General features: G+C 36.8%; 1 protein-coding gene across 3 annotated transcripts; it reads right to left on the reverse strand.

Moving 5' to 3' along the window:
* Positions 1-6,625: 6,625 nt before the first annotated feature.
* LOC127842159 (uncharacterized) lies at positions 6,626-21,496 on the reverse strand. 3 transcript variants are annotated; one of them, XM_052371507.1, is made up of 3 exons: positions 21,331-21,496; positions 7,004-7,755; positions 6,626-6,730 (listed from the first exon to the last, which is right to left on the reverse strand). In XM_052371507.1, the coding sequence occupies exons 1-2, from the start codon at positions 21,377-21,379 to the stop codon at positions 7,043-7,045; spliced, it is 762 nt and encodes a 253-aa protein (XP_052227467.1). In that variant the 5' UTR covers positions 21,380-21,496; the 3' UTR covers positions 6,626-6,730; positions 7,004-7,042. The 3 variants fall into 3 exon arrangements, with proteins under 3 accessions (XP_052227467.1, XP_052227468.1, XP_052227469.1); XM_052371508.1 differs by lacking the exon at positions 21,331-21,496 and adding an exon at positions 8,911-8,972; XM_052371509.1 differs by lacking the exons at positions 6,626-6,730; positions 7,004-7,755 and adding exons at positions 19,027-19,131; positions 19,406-20,313 and having other exon boundaries at positions 21,331-21,468.
* Positions 21,497-22,183: the final 687 nt, after the last annotated feature.

The following is a 22,183-nucleotide window of genomic DNA, read 5'->3' on the forward strand; positions in this document are numbered from 1 at the left end:
TCCCAAGTACTTAGGTGTTTCATCATCAATCCTTCATAAAATAATAAATTGATCTTTGTGCCAATATAATTCTCAAAAATAGATTGTTGAAAAATTGTCCAGAGGTGTTTACAATATCCTAACACAAATAATGACCACATCCGTAACGTCGTTACAAATACACTCGGGATAACTGTTGAAATGTTTCTAAATTAGCGCCCCATATGCTTCTCTTGCTGACCTTGGCATTTCTGGAATACTTATTAAGGTTATCATAAGTAGGGACGTTTATTGTTGACGCTCTGTCCATCGGTCCATCGGTCCATCGGTCCGAATTCTGTTTGATATTATTTAAATATTCCGTGATGTGATACGATTTTCTCCGAGGATTTACTCATCATAGTCGATATCCGTCCGTCCTTTCGCCTGTTATTTTCCGACGAGATCTATACAGCTAATGATCCGATAAAGCTTCACGCGCAGTTTCCAAATGTGCCGTGCTCTGTGAAAAGGGTGTTTAATGCATGTGCGTAAAGCGTCGTCCCCGATTAGCCTCTGCAGTCCGCATAGGCTAATCAGGGACGACACTTTCCGCCTAAAACGGATTTTTCGTCCCTGAAAGTGTCGTCCCTGACTAGCCTTCCCTGATTAGCCTGGGTGGACTACACAGGCAAATCTGGGAGTACACTTTACGCATATGCATTAAACCTCCATTCCACAGAGCGTGGCTCATTCAAAGTGATTTTCTGTCTGCTCTTAACTACGCTTAGCCTGATAACCGCCGCAACTGCCGCATCTGCCGCATCCGCGATAGGAAGAGTTGTATAATTAATGCAAGAGGTTTGAGTTCTTCAACTATATTCATTAACAAATGGAAACATTATGTGAATATCGTGTTATATGGAAAAAATTTGAAAGGAGCGTATATAGAAAAGAACCAATTAAGAATATGCTTCATAATCGCTAAAACCAAATATATAAAAACTATTAAATATACCAAGAATTATCTTTTAAAAAGGTAGTCGGCGTAAATAGTCGCATATTCACCGCATGAAATGTGTGTTATAATAGTCAAATTATACATTAGTGTAAGTAGATAAAAATTTAACTATGGGAGTGAACACCGTAATGTGTCCTCACATGGCTTATTATGAGTTTATTTCTTCATTATCGAAGTATATCGAATATTAATATTTGATAAACATGCAGTTTTCTTTCCAAACATTTAAATCACACTTTCATAGCCGCGTCATGCGAAAATGGGTGTTATGATCTTTCGGCCAGCGTAGCTCAAGTTTTAATGTGGTTTGCTTGAGAATTTAATACAATGCTCGTTAATACCAATACATTTATTATTATAATAATGTTGTGGTTCATACTTTGTGTGACGCAAACCAAGCGACGGTTAACGTCACGTAGTGAGTTATGACAGTAAACAGCACATTTAACATTCAACCTTCATTCGCAAATAGAAAGAAAGGTTCAACAGGTGATACGTTTCCTTTGCTTACTTCAGTGAGAGGTCAATTCTTTGCATAATTCCAATCATAGGGCCCCGGCTTCTGTATATGTAAAGTTTCATTTGTTGGTTCTTAACAGAAGTTTACAAAGGCTTCATAGAAGTTTTTGCGAATAATACGTCTCGCGGAAGTGTATATTTTTGCATAATAAAAGTCATAGTCGAATGTTATTTGTGTTTAGCGTGCTTTTTCGTCACGTGGTACTTTTTCGCGTGTGTTTAAGCGTCTTTTGTTCGTCACGTGGTCATGAGATGTTCTCGGCAAAAAAACAACAGTTCATCGGAACGATAGCATGAAATTATTTCAAACATTCTTCATAATCGCTAAAACCGAATATGAAAAACAACTAAATATAACAAGAAATATCTTTGAAAAAGGTAGTCGGCGTAAATGCTGACTTTGAAATAAAGTTTGCAATTTACGTTTCTAAATAATTAAATTGAAAACAAAAGTTAAACGTGTGTGTCTGTTCACTTGTTATGCGAATATTCAACGCATGAGATGTGTGTTATCATAGTCAAACCACACATTAGTGTAAGTAGATAACAATTATACTACGGAAGTGCACATCATATGTGTCCTCACATGCCTTATTATGAGTGTATTTCAACATCATCGAAATATATCGTATGTTTATATTTGATTAACATCTAGTTTTCTTTCTTAAGATTTATGTAACAATTTCATAGCCGCGTCATGCGAAAATGGGTCTTATGGTCTTTCGGCCAGCGTAGCTCAAGTTTTAATGTGGTTTGCCTGAGAGTTTAAAACAATACTGACTAATACCAATACTTTTATTATTATAATAATGTTGTGGTTCATACTTTGTGTGAAAAAAGCGACGGGTACGCTCACGTAGTGAGTTATGATAGTTAACAGCACACTTTACATTCAACCTTCATTCGCACATAGAAAGGAAGGGTCAACTAGGTGATACGTTGCCTTTGCTTACTTCAGTGAGAGGTCAATTCTTTAGGTCAGAATATACTAAATAGTTTCCCTATATAATTCAATGTATAAGCGACAACTTTGAGCGAAAATAAATGCAACATTTTGCACATAGAGACCCCCATAACCATACCTTTTCTTAAAGGCCATTCTAAGCGGAATCGATTTATGCAATTAAAAAGATAGGTCATGTTCAAACCAAGAAAGAACTTGACACGAATCAAAATCGACTGTTTTTGCAACTTTTTTTTCGGCCGTCTCTTAGTGGAATGTAACCTTTTTCAGTGCAAGGCTTTACTTTAGTCTCCAAGTTTAGCATATTTCAGGGATTCGGTCATGAACACATATTTATGCCCTACCATTATCTCCGAAAGATAAAACCCGAACAATAGTTTAAAGTGTAAAACATGCCTTCGAGTCAAATATGATATTCTTTTAGAGAGTACAGCCCTACATGAAACGATTATTTAGTATACTGTAACCTTTACATAATTCCAATCATATGGCCCCGGCTTCTGGATATATAAAGTTTCATTTGTTGGTTATTAAAGACGTTAACAAAGGCTTCATAGAAGTTTTTGCGAATAATACGTCTCGCGGAAGTGTACACTTTTGCATAATAAAAGTCATAGTCGCATGTTATTTGTGTTTAGCGTGCTTTTTCGTCACGTGGTTACTGTTTTTGCGGTTTTTTAAGCGTCTTTTTTTCGTCACGTGATCATGAGATGTTCTCGGCAAAAAAATGCTATCGAAAAGATAGCATGAAATTATTTCAAAAATGCTTTATAATCGCTTACACCGAATATAAAAAACAATCAATATAACAAGAACTATCTTTTAAAAAGGTAGTCAGCGTAATACTTTGAAATAAAGTTTGCAATATACGTTTCTAAATAATTAAATTGAAAACAAAAGTTTAACATTTTTGTTTTTTTACTTGGTATGCGCATTTTCACCGCATGAAATGTGTGTTATGATTGTCAAACCACACATTAGTGTAAGTAGATAACAATTATACTACGGGAGTGCACATCTTATGTGTCCTCACATGCATTATTATGAGTGTATTTCTTCTCCATCGAACTCCATCGAAAGATATCGTATGTTAATATATAATTTGCATTCAGTTTTCTTTCGACATATTTAAATCACACTTTCATAGTCGCGTCATGCGAAAATGTGTCTTATGCGTTTCGGTCAGCGTATCTTTAGCCTAACCTATGCATTCGCGCAGTCTGGTCAGAGTCAATACTGTTCGCTATAAAATCACTCAATGTGTTATGATCTCATTATGTATCTCCTGACCAGACTGAGAGATGCGCAGGCTGAGTAGGCTATATATATGAAGGGCTCTTATGGAATAAGATCCATTTTGGCATGACGAGGGTCACTAAAAATCTCGTTGCGAATTGTAAATGGAAACGTTTAGGACAATGCTTTTCGATACAAAATTGAAATCAAAATAGCAAACTTGTAAATAAGGGCAGCCTATCCAGGCGTTTTGGAACGATTTTCAGACGTGCTGGCCGAGTACGGCAAACATTTATGGTTGGATAATTAAACGATTTTCCTCTTATCATGACACTATACTATTTCGGTAATGTTTGTTTCCTCATCTTGAAAGCAAACTGTGTTTATCGATAGTCAATTATATAATTCCCAGACGATTAAGTGAGCGAGTACTTACCCTGAAACTCTGCAAAGTGGATTTAAACGCGTAATTGTAACTGGGCTACAATTTGTGTCGTTTGAACATACAGGGAGTAGTCCGAAATTCCTTACATTGAACAGGGCTAGATCCTTTGCGCTGAGCACATACACAGTGATAGTTTTCATCTCTAATCAGCCTATGCAATATTCGAATATATTCATGCGTATCTGCTGGTGTTATGTAAAAGTTAAGGTGAAAAGCTGGAAAAAAAACCAGCTTCGCCAAGAAAGCGCATTAGTGCTCTATATCCATGTTAAGGTCAGAAGTTTTGACACAGTTTGAACTGCTAGGGTAACTAGTAATGCATAAACAACAAAGTACGGGTCAACAGGTCTGTCTTTAAGACTACCTTATTCGTCAGTAAAACGTATTGCTCGCATATCTTATTTTTATTTATTGTCATCAATTATCTTATTGCATATTTTGAATTTGTATATGGTGTCAAAATCAAATGCTTTGTGCAGGGAATTTCCATCATGAAATTATATTTTAAGTGAGATAGGTATTAAAACTTCCAACAATATTCATTAAATGTGATGGTGATTGAAAATTTTACCATTTTAATCATGCTTTATATGCTTTCGGAACGTCAAAAAAGTGCATTCAGCGCTTTGAGTTAATTGAGTACTTGTTCATGTAATTTGATCACAACTTATTAGACTTTTTAAGGCATTTTTTGTTTCTGTAAAGGATTATAAGAAACTTCATTATGCAGTTTCCTCATTTGGTGGAGATGTGCCAATTGTCCGGTAGTTACGCGCAACTGATTTTTTAGGTAGTTATAGCACTTTTATATCATATAGGACATTGTGATTACCGCGCAAGATCTCCGGGGCTTGTCAGGCAGTTTCAATATTTCAGGCAGCATCACTCCACATGTGCCGCGCGCCTGCGTTCGTGTCCGTAGATATTTAAGGGCGTTATTGCCCGTGTTTTATTATTTATTTTCTTTCTACGCACATATTCTTTGCAATTTTTGAAGGTACATTTCCATTAGTTTGCATAATTATGAACTGAAATTAGCTGAGCTAATAAGTACCTTTCGTGAATCAGGTCCATGGATCAAAGATCAGCGTATAACATAAAAATCAGAGGGATACGTTACTTTAATGGAACATTCGACTGGTGACAATATGTACGGACTTCTTTATGAGTAGCACGCGTCATGTTTATCTTTTCATCGGATAAATATACCATAAGATCTCTAAGCTCTGTCATAGTAATACTTGTCTTTATTTTTGAATAAAAATTGCGAACATATGTATTTTTGTCCCCTACCGGTTTCACCGGAGGGGACTTATGGTTCGCGCTCCATCTGTCAGTCCGTCCGTCAGTCCGTCCGTCCGTCCGTCACACTTTTCTGGATCCTGCGATAACTTTCAAAGTTCTTAATATTTTTTCATGAAACTTGCAACATGGATAGATGTCAATATGGACATTATGCACGTCATTTCATTTCGTTCCTACGTCAAAAATTGTGCATGCTGTGGCAACCAAAAAAAATAATCTGAAAAATGTGGAATTTCTGACAATGGTGGAGCCGGTAGGGGACAATATTGCTTGACAATAGCCTTGTGTTTGAATGTTATTATGTAAGTTAATTAATGTCTTTAAACTGACTATTGAATAACTTAATTCATATGATTCTATTTGGAAAATCCCATAAACGTACTAGTAAATCGGAACATCGCTTTAATTTATTTTAAGATAGTCGGAGCCCACTCAAATACGCTAAACTGTTGTAATTCATCAGATTAGGCTGACTAAACATCGTGGTCATGAATAAGTAATAGACATCCTTATTTACATGGTAAATTATGTGAGGTTATTCAACCAATCAAACGACGGGTTACCAAACATGTATAATGCAGATGCTGGCATTTTGCTTTGGTATACTTATCTGTAGTCGCTCACATGATCGGCCCTTTGCGGAGTTCATTTAAAGAGTAACTAAACGTTTGCCATAGTTGGCTTATCAGTATTAATTAAAAAGAATATTTAAAACCAGTTTCCCCACGGAATATGATGAAATTACCACGGAATATATACCGCGTGTGCCGAGGATGATTTAAATTGCTCATATACTCTTTATTGGTATTGAATGGAATGTGACTTTTTTTACTGGCAGCAACGGTTAGAGCAAACCTAAATAGAAAGATGATTGTGTTTTGAAATGGCAGATATTGTTATAGCAAAATGCTGCCAGTAAAAGAAACTAAAATGATTTTGGCCTGACATATTATTTTGGAAGGAGTCATTGAAATAATACAATAATGGAGTTTCCGACTTTCGTAAGAAATAACTAATATTATGTCATATTTTTACAAATGTGTGAGGTATAAACATTAAAATGGGTGGGGTTGACACGCTTCTTTATTTAATCCCTCTTGATCCAATTTTACGCGTTAATTGTTTTAATATGCATTAAATTGGTTTGAACAAGGTCAAAGGAATAAACAACTACAAATGAATGCTAAGAATATAATTAGAAAGAGTCAGCAATATACAATATTGTGAAATAAAAATCAGATCTTTACTTCAGTCTCGATGTCGATGTAGAATTCAATCTCGCCTGAAAGATAGGTATACGTTATAAATTACAACTGTAATTTGTTGTTTGCAGTAATGTTATAGCGTTTTATATCGTATAAACGCATACCAAAGTGTAATGTTCCAATATACGTTAAGTTAATGAGGCAATTTACATTTTGTCCATGCATACACCACAATTTTAAATAATGTAAAGGTAAATAATTATATTCGTTTGCAGTGAATATAAATAAGACAAGAACACGAAAGTCTTTTCCAAACAAACAATTAATAATACACGCTATATAGTACTCACATTTTGTCCAGCCGACATGCCTACCCTTGTAGCATGGATCTAGTATTTTTTACCGCCAAAACCACTACCGCCACCACCCCCTAAACCGAAAACTCCGCCTCCGTATCCACCAAGACCACCACCGTAACCACCTCCGTATCCACCTCCTCCGTATCCTCCTCCTCCGTATCCACCGCCTCCGTATCCACCGCCTCCGTATCCACCTCCACCGTATCCACCTCCACCGTATCCACCTCCACCGTATCCTCCGCAGTGTTTTCCAGTGCATTTCTTCTTTCCTCCATAACCTCCACCACCGTTACCACCTCCGTATCCACTTCCTCCGTATCCACCTAGAGCACCACCTCCGTATCCACCTCCTCCGTATCCACCTCCACCGTATCCACCTCCACCGTATCCACCTCCTCCGTATCCACCTCCTCCGTATCCACCGCCAAATCCACTACCGTAACCGCCTAGGAAACCACCACTGCCTCCGCCAAAAGCGCAGTATTTTCCATGGCAACCCTTCTTCCCTCCATAACTTCCGCCACCAAGACCTCCGCCCCCGTAAAAACTACCACCACCGTAGCCTCCACCATCATCTCCGCCATATCCGCCCCCGTATCCACCACCGTAGCCTCCACCATATCCACCGTAGCCGCCGCCTCCTCCACCGTATCCACCGTAGCTGCCGCCTCCTCCACCATATCCTCCACCATATCCCCCACCGTATCCGTAGTTGTATTTGCCCTTTTTAGCAATGCCGGATACTGAAAAAAATATCGATACCGTTTAAGCTTTGATACATGTCAAACGACATCGATACAAACATTTATTTCCAGTATGATAACCGTCCAATACCGTTTGCGACAGCAGGATTCAGAAGTTTTATTAGTAAGAGGATATACGTCTTAATGGAACATTGTTGGTGGCACGGCTCACTAAATCGCTACTTAACTGCGCTGCAGTAGTGCGTGCTGTGATAGACAGTACACGCATTCAGAAAAGCGTTATTGTCAAAAGTCGTTTTACGCTATCGGCCTGTTGATATGGCGTTGTTTTAGAATGTTGACAGTAACTGCATTAGCACAAATTAAAAAGACAAGCCATTTGTATTTGATTTATTTAAGGAACTTGTCCAAGGAATCATTTGTTTATAATACTATGCTTTTATAATACAAAACGTTTCATACGATTACACATTGATACTCATTAACGATGCAATTTATTTATCTAAAATTAGACTGTCGCGTGACAGCAATTGTTTAAATGTATTTAGCATCCGTTTTAACGAACTACTTCTTAAATATTCATAGACCAGATCAGTTAAGCGTTTTATAAATGTGCTTAGCTCATAGAGAATAAAGGTGTCTGATAATCGAAAATGCTTAGATGAAATAGATGCAAATGAATAGATGCAAACAAATAGGTCCGAGGTAAGCCACAATAAACAATTATAAATTGCTTCCACACAATCAGTTATGACCACATTTGGGTTTCTGACACGATGTGATTACAGTATATATTAACAATTTATTTATTTATCTGGCTTACTGTCTTTTGATGCTGTCGGCGTTTTAATTTTAATTGTTTAAACGTTACGTACGTTCCATATTAATTTACAAAAAAAACTTTGAATGCAATTGAAACTTATTCGGTGAACATCGACTTCAAACATTATAATCAAAAGACACAAAAATCTGTATTGTGTCGATACAGACGCTTTATTATTTCGGATCTAATTTCTCATTTGCATTTCTAATTAAACATAGTATTCTCAAAACGAATAATAATAACTCAAGAATAGAAAATACTGAATTAAATTTATATTTACATGATACACTTTGTACACATGTTTAAAACCCTATTCAACTAGAAGATTGACTAACATGCACGTTCTTGAAAGACGTTCTACAAAATCTTACCTGCGCTCACGGCGAACACTGCAAGAAGTAAAGCAATTGAAGTCTTCATGGTGGTGTGTAGTCTAAACTGCTCTCATAATGTCTTCGCACATGCCCTCTTATATAGTGTGGACTTACAGAGTGATGTGGCAGAATATCACATTAAAGCTCATTAACACCTTTGCTTAATGATAAAGGAATTAAAAATAACATTCAATCTCAATTGATATTTGCATAAACCGTTCCGTCATTTAGTAGGCATTAGCATATGCCAACTGTAGTGACCAGATTGATTATGTATATGACAAACTTCAATGAGCGTATTCATCAATCATAAACCCGTTAAAACCTTGAAGGTTGTTAAACTGTGGATACGATTTTGAACATGCCAATCATTTCCCTTTCTTTGTGTGGCTACTTGTTTGTTTCCCTGTGTGTATGGTTAGGGGTGTAAACATTATTTCAGTCACATACTGACATAGCGGCAGTCAGTGGATCAACGCAAACTTTTCCTTGATAATCGATAGCTGGGGTAGCAATAAAAAACGCACATCATTAAGCCAGTACATGACACTCGCCCTGGTTATGTTGGTTGGCTGAGGATCGATAAAGCGATCCTAAAATGCGTAAGCCGACCTGTTTGTTGTAAATTAAATGTATATAGCTTATAAAATGCAAATTCAAGATTCGTATACTATACTACACTTAAACATCGTCTTTTTGGCCTTACTCCAGCCATGGTCACAAACCTTGAGTTGGACGCAAATCGCTGAACAGACGCAGGCCTACCCCATTATTTCGAGTTTGGAAGGTCGAGACCGGATTAAGAATTGTGTCTATCGAGCGTTAACTCTACTCTTATAGATCGACTTAATTTAAACTTAAATATGAACACACGTTCTTGTGACAAACAAATCCCAAGCAAAAATTTGAAATGGCCGCATGTTGATCGCGTGTTGAACAAGCTCGACGTAACGGTCGCCGAAACCCGGTGTGACCGACGCTTAATTTGGAACATGAATACTTACCATCCTATGGGTAAACACTATAATGTTTGTTCAGGTAAATATTGATGGTATAAGTTTAAAGCAACCAAAACAACAACACTCAAAACAACAACAACTAAAACGAAACGACGAAACATCAACAACACAAATTAAACACGTTGAGCTTATGCCATGGTTTTACACAGCTTGTATGAGACCAGTTATACAAAAAATACGAATATGTCCATTAAATAGTTTTTGTCATAAAACGGCTTAATTACTTGTGCCAGGATAGTTTATATCTTATTTGCAACCTAATTTTAACTGCAACTACTTTAGCCGCCACTGTGAGAACATAATGAAATGTGTTTCGCAAAAAACGCGTTGTCAAATATCTTTCATAACATGTTGACTTATTTTTAATATAATTCAAATGCATTTAAGGCATGTATTTTAACCGAGAGCTCTGATGCTATTGGTTTATCTCTAGAAAAGCGTAAATATCGAAGAAAACAGTAACGTAGATAGCTTGACTCTATTTACTGTATTAAAGGGGCCTTTGAAGTTTTGGTAAAATGACAAAATAAAAAAAATTGTTTCAGATTCGCAAATTTGTGTTGTAGTTATGATAATTGTGAGGAAACAGTAATACTGAACATTTACCATGCTCTAAAATATCCATAATTTTCATCTTTTGACGATTTAAAAACCTGAAAATTATTAAGTGTTGCAATGCGAAACGATTAAATAATTTGGATGTTCTGTTGTTGTCGTTAGGTCTTGTGATACTACGAGGATTATGTATACAAAGTCTAAAATACATCTTTAATGGTATGAGTGGTCTAAGCGATAGACTTTTACTCCAGGGGTCAATGGTTCGAGCCCAGTTGAGGGTTACTTTTTTCTTTCTTTAATTTTATTCTTGTTTATTAACTGGAGCTTTTGTAGATCCAATGTTTACATTTATCAATATAAAGCAAAATTACAAACTTCAATTCATGCCAAAATCTGTGAAAAGTTCCCTCAAATGCCCACGCAACACAAATCGTTGTTAAATGTGCGATTGACAACTATACATTCTTTCTCAGATAGCATGCTTGATAATTATCGCCCATTTAACAAATCACAGTGGGACACTAGAACAAGTATTTCATAAATGTGTCAAACTTTGCAGTACACTTACAGAATCTTAAAACAAGTATATTCGTGGGGGTGTTAGAACACTACATCGTTTACTCTTTTCGTTCGCTGTCCATGGATGCCCTGCAGTTTATTCGTCACCCGCTAGAGAACGGTGCGAAAGGTTCACTCATCCTGACTGAAATGTGTGCTACAATCAATAAATCACGTTTCGGTTCCAGAAATACTTCATAAATCACATGAGACGTCTATCTATTTATCGTTTTATTGTAATCACTTGATGTCAGATACACCACACTAAATTCATTTTGTTTTATATTAAAAAAGGAAAAACCGGCGAATACGAATTAAATGCCATATTGCACTTTATAGGCAAATATAATTTTTACAGATTAAAGACGTATTATTTGTTGCGCATGCGTCGTGCCGACTAACAAACTTTATCGATTCTCTTCAAAATTTCTTAAAAAGCATAAATCTTAGACTTCAAGGGTTTGATTTTTTAGTTTGTTTTAATGTTTAATAGATAGTTTTCATGTAATAAGAGGTTGTTTCATTGAATTATTGGCTACTTGCCTCCGTTTTTGGTAGTTATAGCACTTTTGTGTGCATAAAAGGTTTCGTCAAAGTGACCTTGACTTCTAGTAGCCGCCATTACAGTCTTGTTTTTAATTATGCATACAGGTATTTTGATTCATTTGACACCGTAGCTGTTCTAATCCTTGTTTACTTTCACTCCAAAACAGTAGCCTCCCCTACCACCCAAGGCCCACTGTTCGTCCAAATAGTATCCTACCTGATTTTTTTTATATGTATGGGTGTTTACTCGAATTTAACATACCACAGAAATTTACTCGTACTTCATCATTGATGTACTTATGTATTTCGCTTCTCTCATTATCCCATGACATAGAGACAATTTCCGGCCCTGAATACCCATGTTGGTCATGTGGTACTGAAGTTTTTGATAATAATTAAGCCCAACAGTGTGACACATGTTCTCACTGGTTCCATATAAATCGTCAGAATGTTGATACCAATACATACAGTGACCTAGTAGCACTGGATGTGTCTTTTTCGTGGGTGTGCTCGATATGTGATTGCCATAATTTTTCGAGTGGCTAATTGCACTCGTTGTCGTCCCTCTCTTCCCATTACAGTTTTGAACCGCTAAAAGATGTTACACAGACTAGACGAACTATGACGCAGACGGCCACCAAGCCTCTGAAAACACCCTTTAAATAGTACCCCAAATTAAAAGTTATATGTGTAAATTCTCAGTCCATAGCAAATAAAAAAGAAGCTGAATTCTATGCCTTATAAGATAATCATAAACCGGATATTGTTGTAGGTACGGAATCCTGGTTGACCAAAGATCATAAAGACTGTAAAATTTTCCCAAAGTCTTTATGTTATACCCCCTTCAGAGAAGACCGAAGCAGCAAATGTGGAGGAGTCTTTATTTTTGTGAAAGACACAATTTTGGCAACTTAATGGAAACAGCTTAAAATTAACTGTGAAATACTCTGGATTAAAATTCATCATTCAACCTCTTGTAAACCTTTATATATAGCAGCATACTATCGACCAAAAGAAGCTGATGTGCAAAGTTCGGAAGAATTTAGGATATCCCTTGAGCTAACCGCCAACCTGAAAGGAAATTTTTGGATACTCGGAGATTTTAATTACCCCAAGTTTTCCTGGGATACAGAAACTGGATGTAGTAATGTAAAACTTTATGATGACTTTATTGACTTGCTTGCAGATTTTAACCTTACTCAAATGGTGACTGAAAACACAAGAGGAATCACCATCTTGGACCTTTACCTGACCTCTAATCATACTCTTGTTAACTCGGTAAAATCTCTTCCAGGTATTTCAGACCATGATTATTAATCTTTTATTTCAGATCTAAAACCAAAAAGAACAAAAAAGAAATCCAGGGTTGTACCGCTGTATAGAAAGGCAGACTGGGATTCTTTTAAAACCCACATGCAAGGAGTGCGTGACAGGGTTCTTGAAGATGGTGAAAGTACCTAGGTAGAAGAACTTTGGTCATTCTTTTCAGACGAGATATCAACTGGTATAATAAAATTTATTCCCTCAAAAACTATAGGTACAAGAAGATCATTACCATGGATTACCCAACCGTTTAAACCTCTAAAAAGAAAAAGAGATTAACTTTATTTGAGACTCAAAGACAATGGCGTTTATAAGACATCTGGACAACAAACTGATCTAATATTGCTTGATTTCAACAAAGCATTTGATAAAGTGAACCATCTTAAACTTCTTTTCAAATTGCAGGAACATTGTTAAGATACAGCTACTCTCTTATGGATCAACTCATTCCTTATAGGTCGAACTCAACGTGTTGCTCTAGATGGAGAATTATCATCCGAGGTACCAATGACATCTGTGGTACCACAAGGGTCTGTGCTTGGTCCGTTACCTTTTCTTTTCTATATAAATGACTTACTTCAATCTATTACTTCTCAAGTTCGCTTATTTGCAGATAACATTGCCGTATACCGTACCTTACAATCATCAATATGCATGAATGCCATACTCTTCAAGAAGATCTAGATAAACTACTGAAATGGGAACTTCTCTGGGTCATGGAGTTTAACCCAAGTAAATGCCAAGTTACAAACATAACCAGAAATAAATCTAAATTATCTTTTAATTACAGACTTCATGGACAAATATTAGAAACTGTTGACGATCCCAAGTACTTTGGTGTTCAAATCAATCCTTCATAAAATAATAAATTGATCTTTGTGCCAATATAATTCTCTAAAATAGATTGTTGCAAAATTGTCCAGAGGTGTTTACAATATCCTAACAAAAATAATTACCACATCCGTAACGTCGTTACAAATACACTCGGGATAACTGTTAAAATGTTTCTAAATTAGCGCCCCATATGCTTCTCTTGCTGACCCTGGAATTTCTGGAATACTTATTAAGGTTTCCATAAGTAGGGATGTTTATTGTTGACGCTCTGTCCATCGGTCCGAATTCTGTTTGATATTATTTAAATATTCCGTGATGTGATACGATTTTCTCCGAGGATTAACTCATCATAGTCGATATCCGTCCGTCCTTTCGCCTGTTATTTTCCGACGATATCTATACACCTAATGATCCGATAAAGCTTCACGTGCAGTTTCCAAATGTGCCGTGCTCTGTGAAAAGGGTGTTTAATGCATGTGCGTAAAGCGTCGTCCCCGACTAGCCGCTGCAGTTCGCATAAGCTAATCAGGGACGACACTTTCCGCCTAAAACGGATATTTCGTCCCTGAAAGTGTCGTCCCTGACTAGCCTTCCCTGATTAGCCTTGCGAACAACTAAGTTCAGTACTACGCGATGCAAGTCTGTCTGCTCTTAACTACGCTTAGCCTGATAACCGCCGCAACTGCCGCATCTGCCGCATCCGCGATAGGAAGAGTTGTATAATTTATGCAAGAGGTTTGAGTTCTTCAACTATATTCATTAATAAATGGAAACATTATGTGAATATCGTGTTATATGGAAAAATTTTGAAAGGAGCGTATATAGAAAAGAATCAATAAAGAATATACTTCATAATCGCTAAAACCAAATATAAAAAAAACTATTAAATATAACAAGAATTATCTTTTAAAAAGGTAGTCGGCGTAAATAGTCGCATATTCACCGCATGAAATGTGTGTTATAATAGTCAAACTATACATTAGTGTAAGTAAATAAAAATTTACATGGCTTATTATGAGTTTATTTCTTCATCATCGACGTATATCGTATATTAATATTTGATAAACATGCAGTTTTCTTTCCAAACATTTAAATCACACTTTCATAGCCGCGTCATGCGAAAATGGGTGTTATGATCTTTCGGCCAGCGTAGCTCAAGTTTTAATGTGGTTTGCTTGAGAATTTAATACAATGCTGGTTAATACCAATACATTTATTATTATACTAATGTTGTGGTTCATACTTTGTGTGACGCAAACCAAGCGACGGTTACGCTCACGTAGTGAGTTATGTTAGTAAACAGCACATTTAACATTCAACCTTCATTCGCACATAGAAAGAAAGGGTCAACAAGGTGATACGTTTTCTTTGCTTACTTCAGTGAGAGGTCAATTCTTTACATAATTCCAATCATAGGCCCCCGGCTTCTGTATATGTAAAGTTTCATTTGTTGGTTCTTAACAGATGTTTACAAAGGCTTCATAGAAGTTTTTGCGAATAATACGTCTCGCGGAAGTGTATATTTTTGCATAATAAAAGTCATAGTCGCATGGTATTTGTGTTTAGCGTGCGTTTTCGTCACGTGGTACTTTTATGCGGGTGTTTAAGCGTCTTTAGTTCGTCACGTGATCATGAGATGTTCTCGGCAAAAAAACAACAGTTCATCGGAACGATAGCATGAAATTATTTCAAACATGCTTCATAATCGCTAAAACCGAATATGAAAAACAACTAAATATAACAAGAAATATCTTTGAAAAAGGTAGTCGGCGTAAATGCTGACTTTGAAATAAAGTTTGCAATTTACGTTTCTAAATAATTAAATTGAAAACAAAAGTTTAACGTGTGTGTCTGTTCACTTGTTATGCGAATATTCAACGCATGAAATGTGTGTTATCATAGTCAAACCACACATAAGTGTAAGTAGATAACAATTATACTACGGAAGTGCACATCATATGTGTCCTCACATGCCTTATTATGAGTGTATTTCAACATCATCGAAATATATAGTATGTTTATATTTGATTAACATGCAGTTTTCTTTCTTAAGATTTATGTAACAATTTCATAGCCGCGTCATGCGAAAATGGGTCTTATGGTCTTTCGGCCAGCGTAGCTCAAGTTTTAATGTGGTTTGCCTGAGAGTTTAAAACAATACTGACTTATACCAATACTTTTATTATTATAATAATGTTGTGGTTCATACTTTGTGTGAAAAAAGCGACGGGTACGCTCACGTAGTGAGTTATGATAGTTAACAGCACACTTCACATTCAACCTTCATTCGCACATAGAAAGGAAGGGTCAACTAGGTGATACGTTGCCTTTGCTTACTTCAGTGAGAGGTCAATACTTTAGGTCAGAATATACTAAATAGTTTCCCTATATAATTCAATGTAAAAGCGACAACTTTGAGCGAAAATAAATGCAACATTTTGCACATAGAGACCCCCATAACCATACCTTTTCTTAAAGGGCATTCTAAGCGGAATCGATTTATGCAATAAAAAAGATAGGTCATGTTCAAACCAAGAAAGAACTTGACACGAATCAAAATCGACTGTTTTTGCAACTTTTTTTTTCTGTGTCTTATGCGTTTCGGTCAGCGTATCTTATGCCTAACCTATGCATTCGCGCAGTCTGGTCAGAGTCAATGCTGTTCGCTATAAAATCACTCAATGTGTTATGGTCTCATTATGTATCTCCTGACCAGACTGAGAGATGCGCAGACTGAGTGGGCCATATATATGAAGGGCGCTTATGGAATAAGATCCATTTTGGCATGACGAGGGTCACTAAAAATCTCATTGCGAATTGTAAATGGAAACGTTTAGGACAATGCTTTTCGATACAAAATTGAAATCAAAATAGCAAACTTGTAAATAAGGGCAGCCTATCCAGGCGTTTAGGAACGATTTTCAGACGTGCTGGCCGAGTACGGCAAACATTTATGGTTTGATAATTAAACGATTTTCCTCTTATCATGACACTATACTATTTTGGTAATGTTTGTTTCCTCATCTTGAAAGCAAACTGTGTTTATCGATAGTCAATTATATATTCTCCGGACGATTTAGTGAACGAGTACTGACCCTGAAACTCTGCAAAATGGATTTAAACGCACAATTGTAACTGGGCCACAATTTGTGCCGTTTAAACATACAGAGAGTAGTCCGAAATTCCTTACATTGAACAGTGCTAGATCCTTTGCGCTGAGCACAGACACAGTGACGTAGCCAAAGTTCATAGTTTTCATCTCTAATCAGCCTATGCAATATTCGAATATATTCATGCGTATCTGCTGGTGTTATGTAAAAGTTAAGGTGAAAAGCTGGGAAAAAAACCAGCTACGCCAAGTTTTGGCACAGTTTGAACTGCTAGGGTAACTAGTAATGCAAAAACAACAAAGTACGGGTCAACAGGTCTGTCTTTATTTGACTACCTTATTCGTCAGTAAAACGTATTGCTCGCATATTTTATTTTTATTTATTGTCATCAATTATCTTATTGTATATTTTGAATTTGTATATGGTGTCAAAATCAAAATTTTTGTACAGGGAATTTCCATCATGAAATTATATTCTAAGTGAGATAGGTATTAAAACGTCCAACACTATTCATTAAATATGATGGTGATTGAAAATTTTACCATTTTAATCATACTTTATATGCTTTCGGAACGTCAAAAAAGTGCATTCATCACTTTGATTTAATTGAGTACTTGTACATGTAATTTGATCATAACTTATGCTACTTTTTAAGGCATTTTTCGTTTCTGTAAGGGATTTTAAGACACTTCTTTATGCAGTTTCCTCATTTGGTGGAGATGTGCCAATTGTCCGGTAGTTACGCGCAACTGATTTTTTAGGTAGTTATAGATCTTTTATATCATATAGGACATTGTGATTACCGCGCAAGATCTCCGGGGCTTGTCAGGCAGTTTCAATATTTCAGGCAGCATCACTCCACATGTGCCGCGCGCCTACGTTCGTGTCCGTGGATATTTTAGGGCGTTATTGCCCGTGTTTTATTATTTATTTTCTTTCTACGCACATATTCTTTGCAATGTTTGAAGGTACATTTCCATTAGTTTGCATAATTATGAGCTGAAATTAGCTGAGCTAATAAGTACCTTTTGTGAATCAGGTCCTTGGATCAAAGATCAGCATATAACATAGAAATCAGAGGGATACGTTACTTTTAATGGAACATTCGACTGGTGACAATAGGTACGGACTTAGTTTTGTTTTTCTTTATGAATAGCACGCGTCATGTTTATTTTTTCATCGGATAAATATACCATGAGACCTCTAAGCTCTGTAATATTAATACTTGTCTTTATTTTTTAATAAAATTGCGAACATATGTATTTTGTTTGAATGTTATCAGGTCAGTTAATTAATGTGTTTAAAGTGACTATTGAATAACTTAATTCATATGCTTTTATTTGGAAAATCCCATAAACGTAATAGTAAATCGGAACATCGCTTTTATTTATTTTAAGATAGTCGGAGCCCACTCAAATACGCTAAACTGTTGAAATTCATCAGATTAGGCTGACTAAACATCGTGGTCATGAATAAGTAATAGACATCCTTATTTACATGGTAAATTATGTGAGGTTATTCAACCAATCAAACGACGGGTTACCAAACATGTATAATGCAGATGCTGGCATTTTGCTTTGGTATACTTATCTCTAGTCGCTCACATGATCGGCCCTTTGCGGAGTTCCTTCAAAGAGTAACTATACGTTTGCCATATTTGGCTTATCAGTTTTAATTAAAAATGATATTTAAAGCCTGTTTCCCGACGGAATATGATGAAATTACCACGGAATATATACCGCGTGTGCCGAGGATGATTTAAATTGCTCATTTACTCTTTATTGGTATTGAATGGAATGTGACTTTTTTCTGACAGCAACGGTTAGAGCAGGCCTAAATAGAAAGATGATTGTGTTTTTAAATGTCAGATATTGTTATAGAAAAATGCTGCTAGTAAAAGAAACTAAAATGATTTTGGCCTTACATATTATTTTGGAAGAAATCATTGAAATAATACAATAATGGAGTTTCCGACTTTCGTAAGAAATAACTAATATAATGTCATATTTTTACAAATGTGTGAGGTGTAAACATTGAAAGCTTAAGAGGTGGGTGGGGTCGACCCGCTACTTTATTTAATCCCTCTTGATCCAATTTTAAGCGTTAATTGTTTTAATATGCATTGAATTGGTTTGAACAAGGTCAAAGGAATAAACAACTACAAATGAATGCTAAGAATATAATTAGAAAGAGTCAGTTATATACACTATTGTGAAATAAAAATCAGATCTTTACTTCAGTCTCGATGTCGATGTAGAATTCCATCTCGCCTGAAAGATAGGTATACGTTATAAATTAAAACTGAAATTTGTTGTTTGCAGTTATGTTATAGCGTTTTATATCGTATAAACGCATACCAAAGTGTAATGTTCCAATATACGTTAAGTTAATGAGACAATTTACATTTTGTCCATGCATACACCACAATTTTAAATAATGTAAAGGTAAATAATTATATTCGTTTGCATTGAATATAAAATAAAACAAGAACACGAAACTCTTTACCGAACAAACAATTAATAATACACGCTATATTGTACTCACTTTTTGTCCAGCCGACATGCCTACCCTTGTAGCATGGATCTAGTATTTTCCTCGGTTACAACAAAACACTAGTTTGCATTTCTTCTGACACCAGGGGCATCTGCCAACAAACTTTTGCCATTTGTTGCATCTCTTCGCACATTTGCATTGTCGAGTATGTCCAAAACTTCCGCCGAAACCGCCGACACCGCCAAAACCACCACCGCCACCGCCCAAACCACCACCGCCCCCTAAACCGTAACTTCCGCCTCCGTATCCACCAAGACCACCTCCGTAACCACCTCCGTATCCACCTCCTCCGTATCCTCCTCCTCCGTATCCACCGCCTCCGTATCCACCTCCACCGTATCCACCTCCACCGTATCCACCTCCACCGTATCCTCCGCAGTGTTTTCCAGTGCATTTCTTCTTTCCTCCATAACCTCCACCACCGTAACCACCACCGTAACCACCACCGTAACCACCTCCGTATCCACCTCCTCCATATCCACCTAGACCACCACCTCCGTATTCACCTCCACCGTATCCTCCTCCGTATCCACCGCCACCGTATCCACCTCCACCGTATCCACCTCCTCCATATCCACCTCCTCCGTATCCACCGCCATATCCACCACCGTAACCGCCTAGGAATCCACCACTGCCTCCGCCAAAAGCGCAGTGTTTTCCATGGCATCCCTTCTTCCCTCCATAATCTCCGCCACCAAGACCTCCGCCCCCGTAAAAACTACCACCACCGTAGCCTCCACCATCACCTCCGCCATATCCGCCCCCGTATCCACCACCGTAGCCTCCGCCATATCCACCGTAGCCGCCGCCTCCTCCACCGTATCCACCGTAGCCGCCGCCTCCTCCACCATATCCTCCACCATATCCCCCACCGTATCCCTTTTTGGCAATGCCGGATACTGAAAAAATATCGATACCGTTTAAGCTTTGATACATGTCAAACGACATCGATACAAACATTTATTTCCAGTATGATTACCATCCTATACCGTTTGCGACAGCAGGATTCAGAAGTTATATTAGTAAGAGGATATACGTCTTAATGGAACATTGTTGGTGGCACGGCTCACTAAATCGCTACTAAACTGCGCTGCAGTAGTGCGTGCTGTGATAGACAATACACGCATTCAGAAAAGCGTTATTGTCAAAAGTCGCTGCACGCTATCGGCCTTTTGATATGGCGTAGTTTTAAAATGTTGACAGTAACTTCATTAGTACAAGTTAAAAAGACAAGCCATTTGTATTTGATTTATTTAAGGAACTTGTCCAAGGAATTATTTGTTTATAATATTATGCTTTTACAATACGAATCATTTCATACGATGAAACATTGATACTCATTAACGATGCAATGTAATTAATCTAAAATTAGACTGTCGCGTGACAGCAATAGTTTTAATGTATTTAACATCCGTTTTAACGAACTACTTCTTAGCCCCAATAAAAAATTATAAATTGCTTCCACACACTCAGTTATGAACACATTTGGGTTTCTGACACGATTGGATTACAGTATATAATTACATTTTTTTATTTATCTGGCTTACTGGCTTTTGATGCTGTCGGCGGTTTAATTTTAATTGTTTAAACGTTACGTTCGTTCCATATTAATTTACAAAAAACTTTGCATGCAATTAAAACAAATTCGGTGAACATCGATTTCAAACATTATAATCAAAAGACACAAAAATCTGTATTGTGTCGATACAGACGCTTTATTGTTTCGGATCTAATTTCTCATTTGCATTTCTAATTAAACATAGTATTCTCAAAACGAATAATAATAACTCAAGAATAGAAACGACTGAATTAAATTTATATTTACATGATACACTTTGTACAAATGTTTAAAACCCTATTCAACTAGAAGATTGACTAACATGCACGTTCTTGAAAGACGTTCTACAAAATCTTACCTGCGCTCACGGCGAACACTGCAAGAAGTAAAGCAATTGAAGTCTTCATGGTGGTGTGTAGTCTAAACTGCTCTCATAATGTCTTCACACATGCCCTCTTATATAGTGTGGACTTACAGGGTGATGTGGCAGAATATCACATTAACGCTCATTAACACCTTTGCTTAATGATAAGGAATTAAAAATAACGCTCAATCTCAATTGATATTTGCATAACCCGTTCTGTCATTTAGTAGGCATTAGCATATGCCAACTGTAGTGACCAGATTGATTATGTAAGTGACAAACTTCAATGAGCGTAATCATCAATCAAAAACCCATTAAAACCTTGAAGGTTGTTAAACTGTGGATACGATTTTGAACATGCCAATCATTTCCCTTTCGTTGTGTGGTTACTTGTTTGTTTGTTTGTGTGTATGGTTAGGGGTGTAAACATTATTTCAGTCACATACTGACATAGCGGCAGTCAGTGGATCAACTTAAACTTTTCCTTGATAATCGGTAGCTGGGGCAGCAATAAAAAGCGCCCCATCATTAAGCCAGTACATGACACTCGCCCTGGTTATGTTGGTTGGCCGAGGATCGATAAAGCGATCCTAAAATGCCGTAAGCCGACCTGTGTGTTGTAAATTAAATGTTTATAGCTTATAAAATGGAAATTCAAGATTCGTATACTATAATACACTTAAACTTCGTCTTTCTGGCCTTACTCCAGCCATGGTCACAAACCTTGAGTTGGACACAAATCGCTGAACAGACACGCGAGTTTGAGAAAACAAGACACACGCATGCATTTCGTAGAACATTAGTGGACACAATGTGCGTTCTTCGCAGGCCTACCCCATTATTTCGA

This window comes from Dreissena polymorpha, chromosome 8 (assembly GCF_020536995.1).
Source record: "Dreissena polymorpha isolate Duluth1 chromosome 8, UMN_Dpol_1.0, whole genome shotgun sequence".
Taxonomy (NCBI): Eukaryota; Metazoa; Mollusca; class Bivalvia; order Myida; family Dreissenidae; genus Dreissena; species Dreissena polymorpha.

Bases quoted from the DNA above. Each gene is read 5' to 3' on its own strand.
- LOC127842159 (XM_052371509.1), bottom strand. From the start codon at position 21,379: ATGAAGACTTCAATTGCTTTACTTCTTGCAGTGTTCGCCGTGAGCGCA. The intron at 20,314-21,330 runs GTAAGATTTTGT...ATATTTTTTCAG, and splicing joins AGTGTTCGCCGTGAGCGCAG to TATCCGGCATTGCCAAAAAG.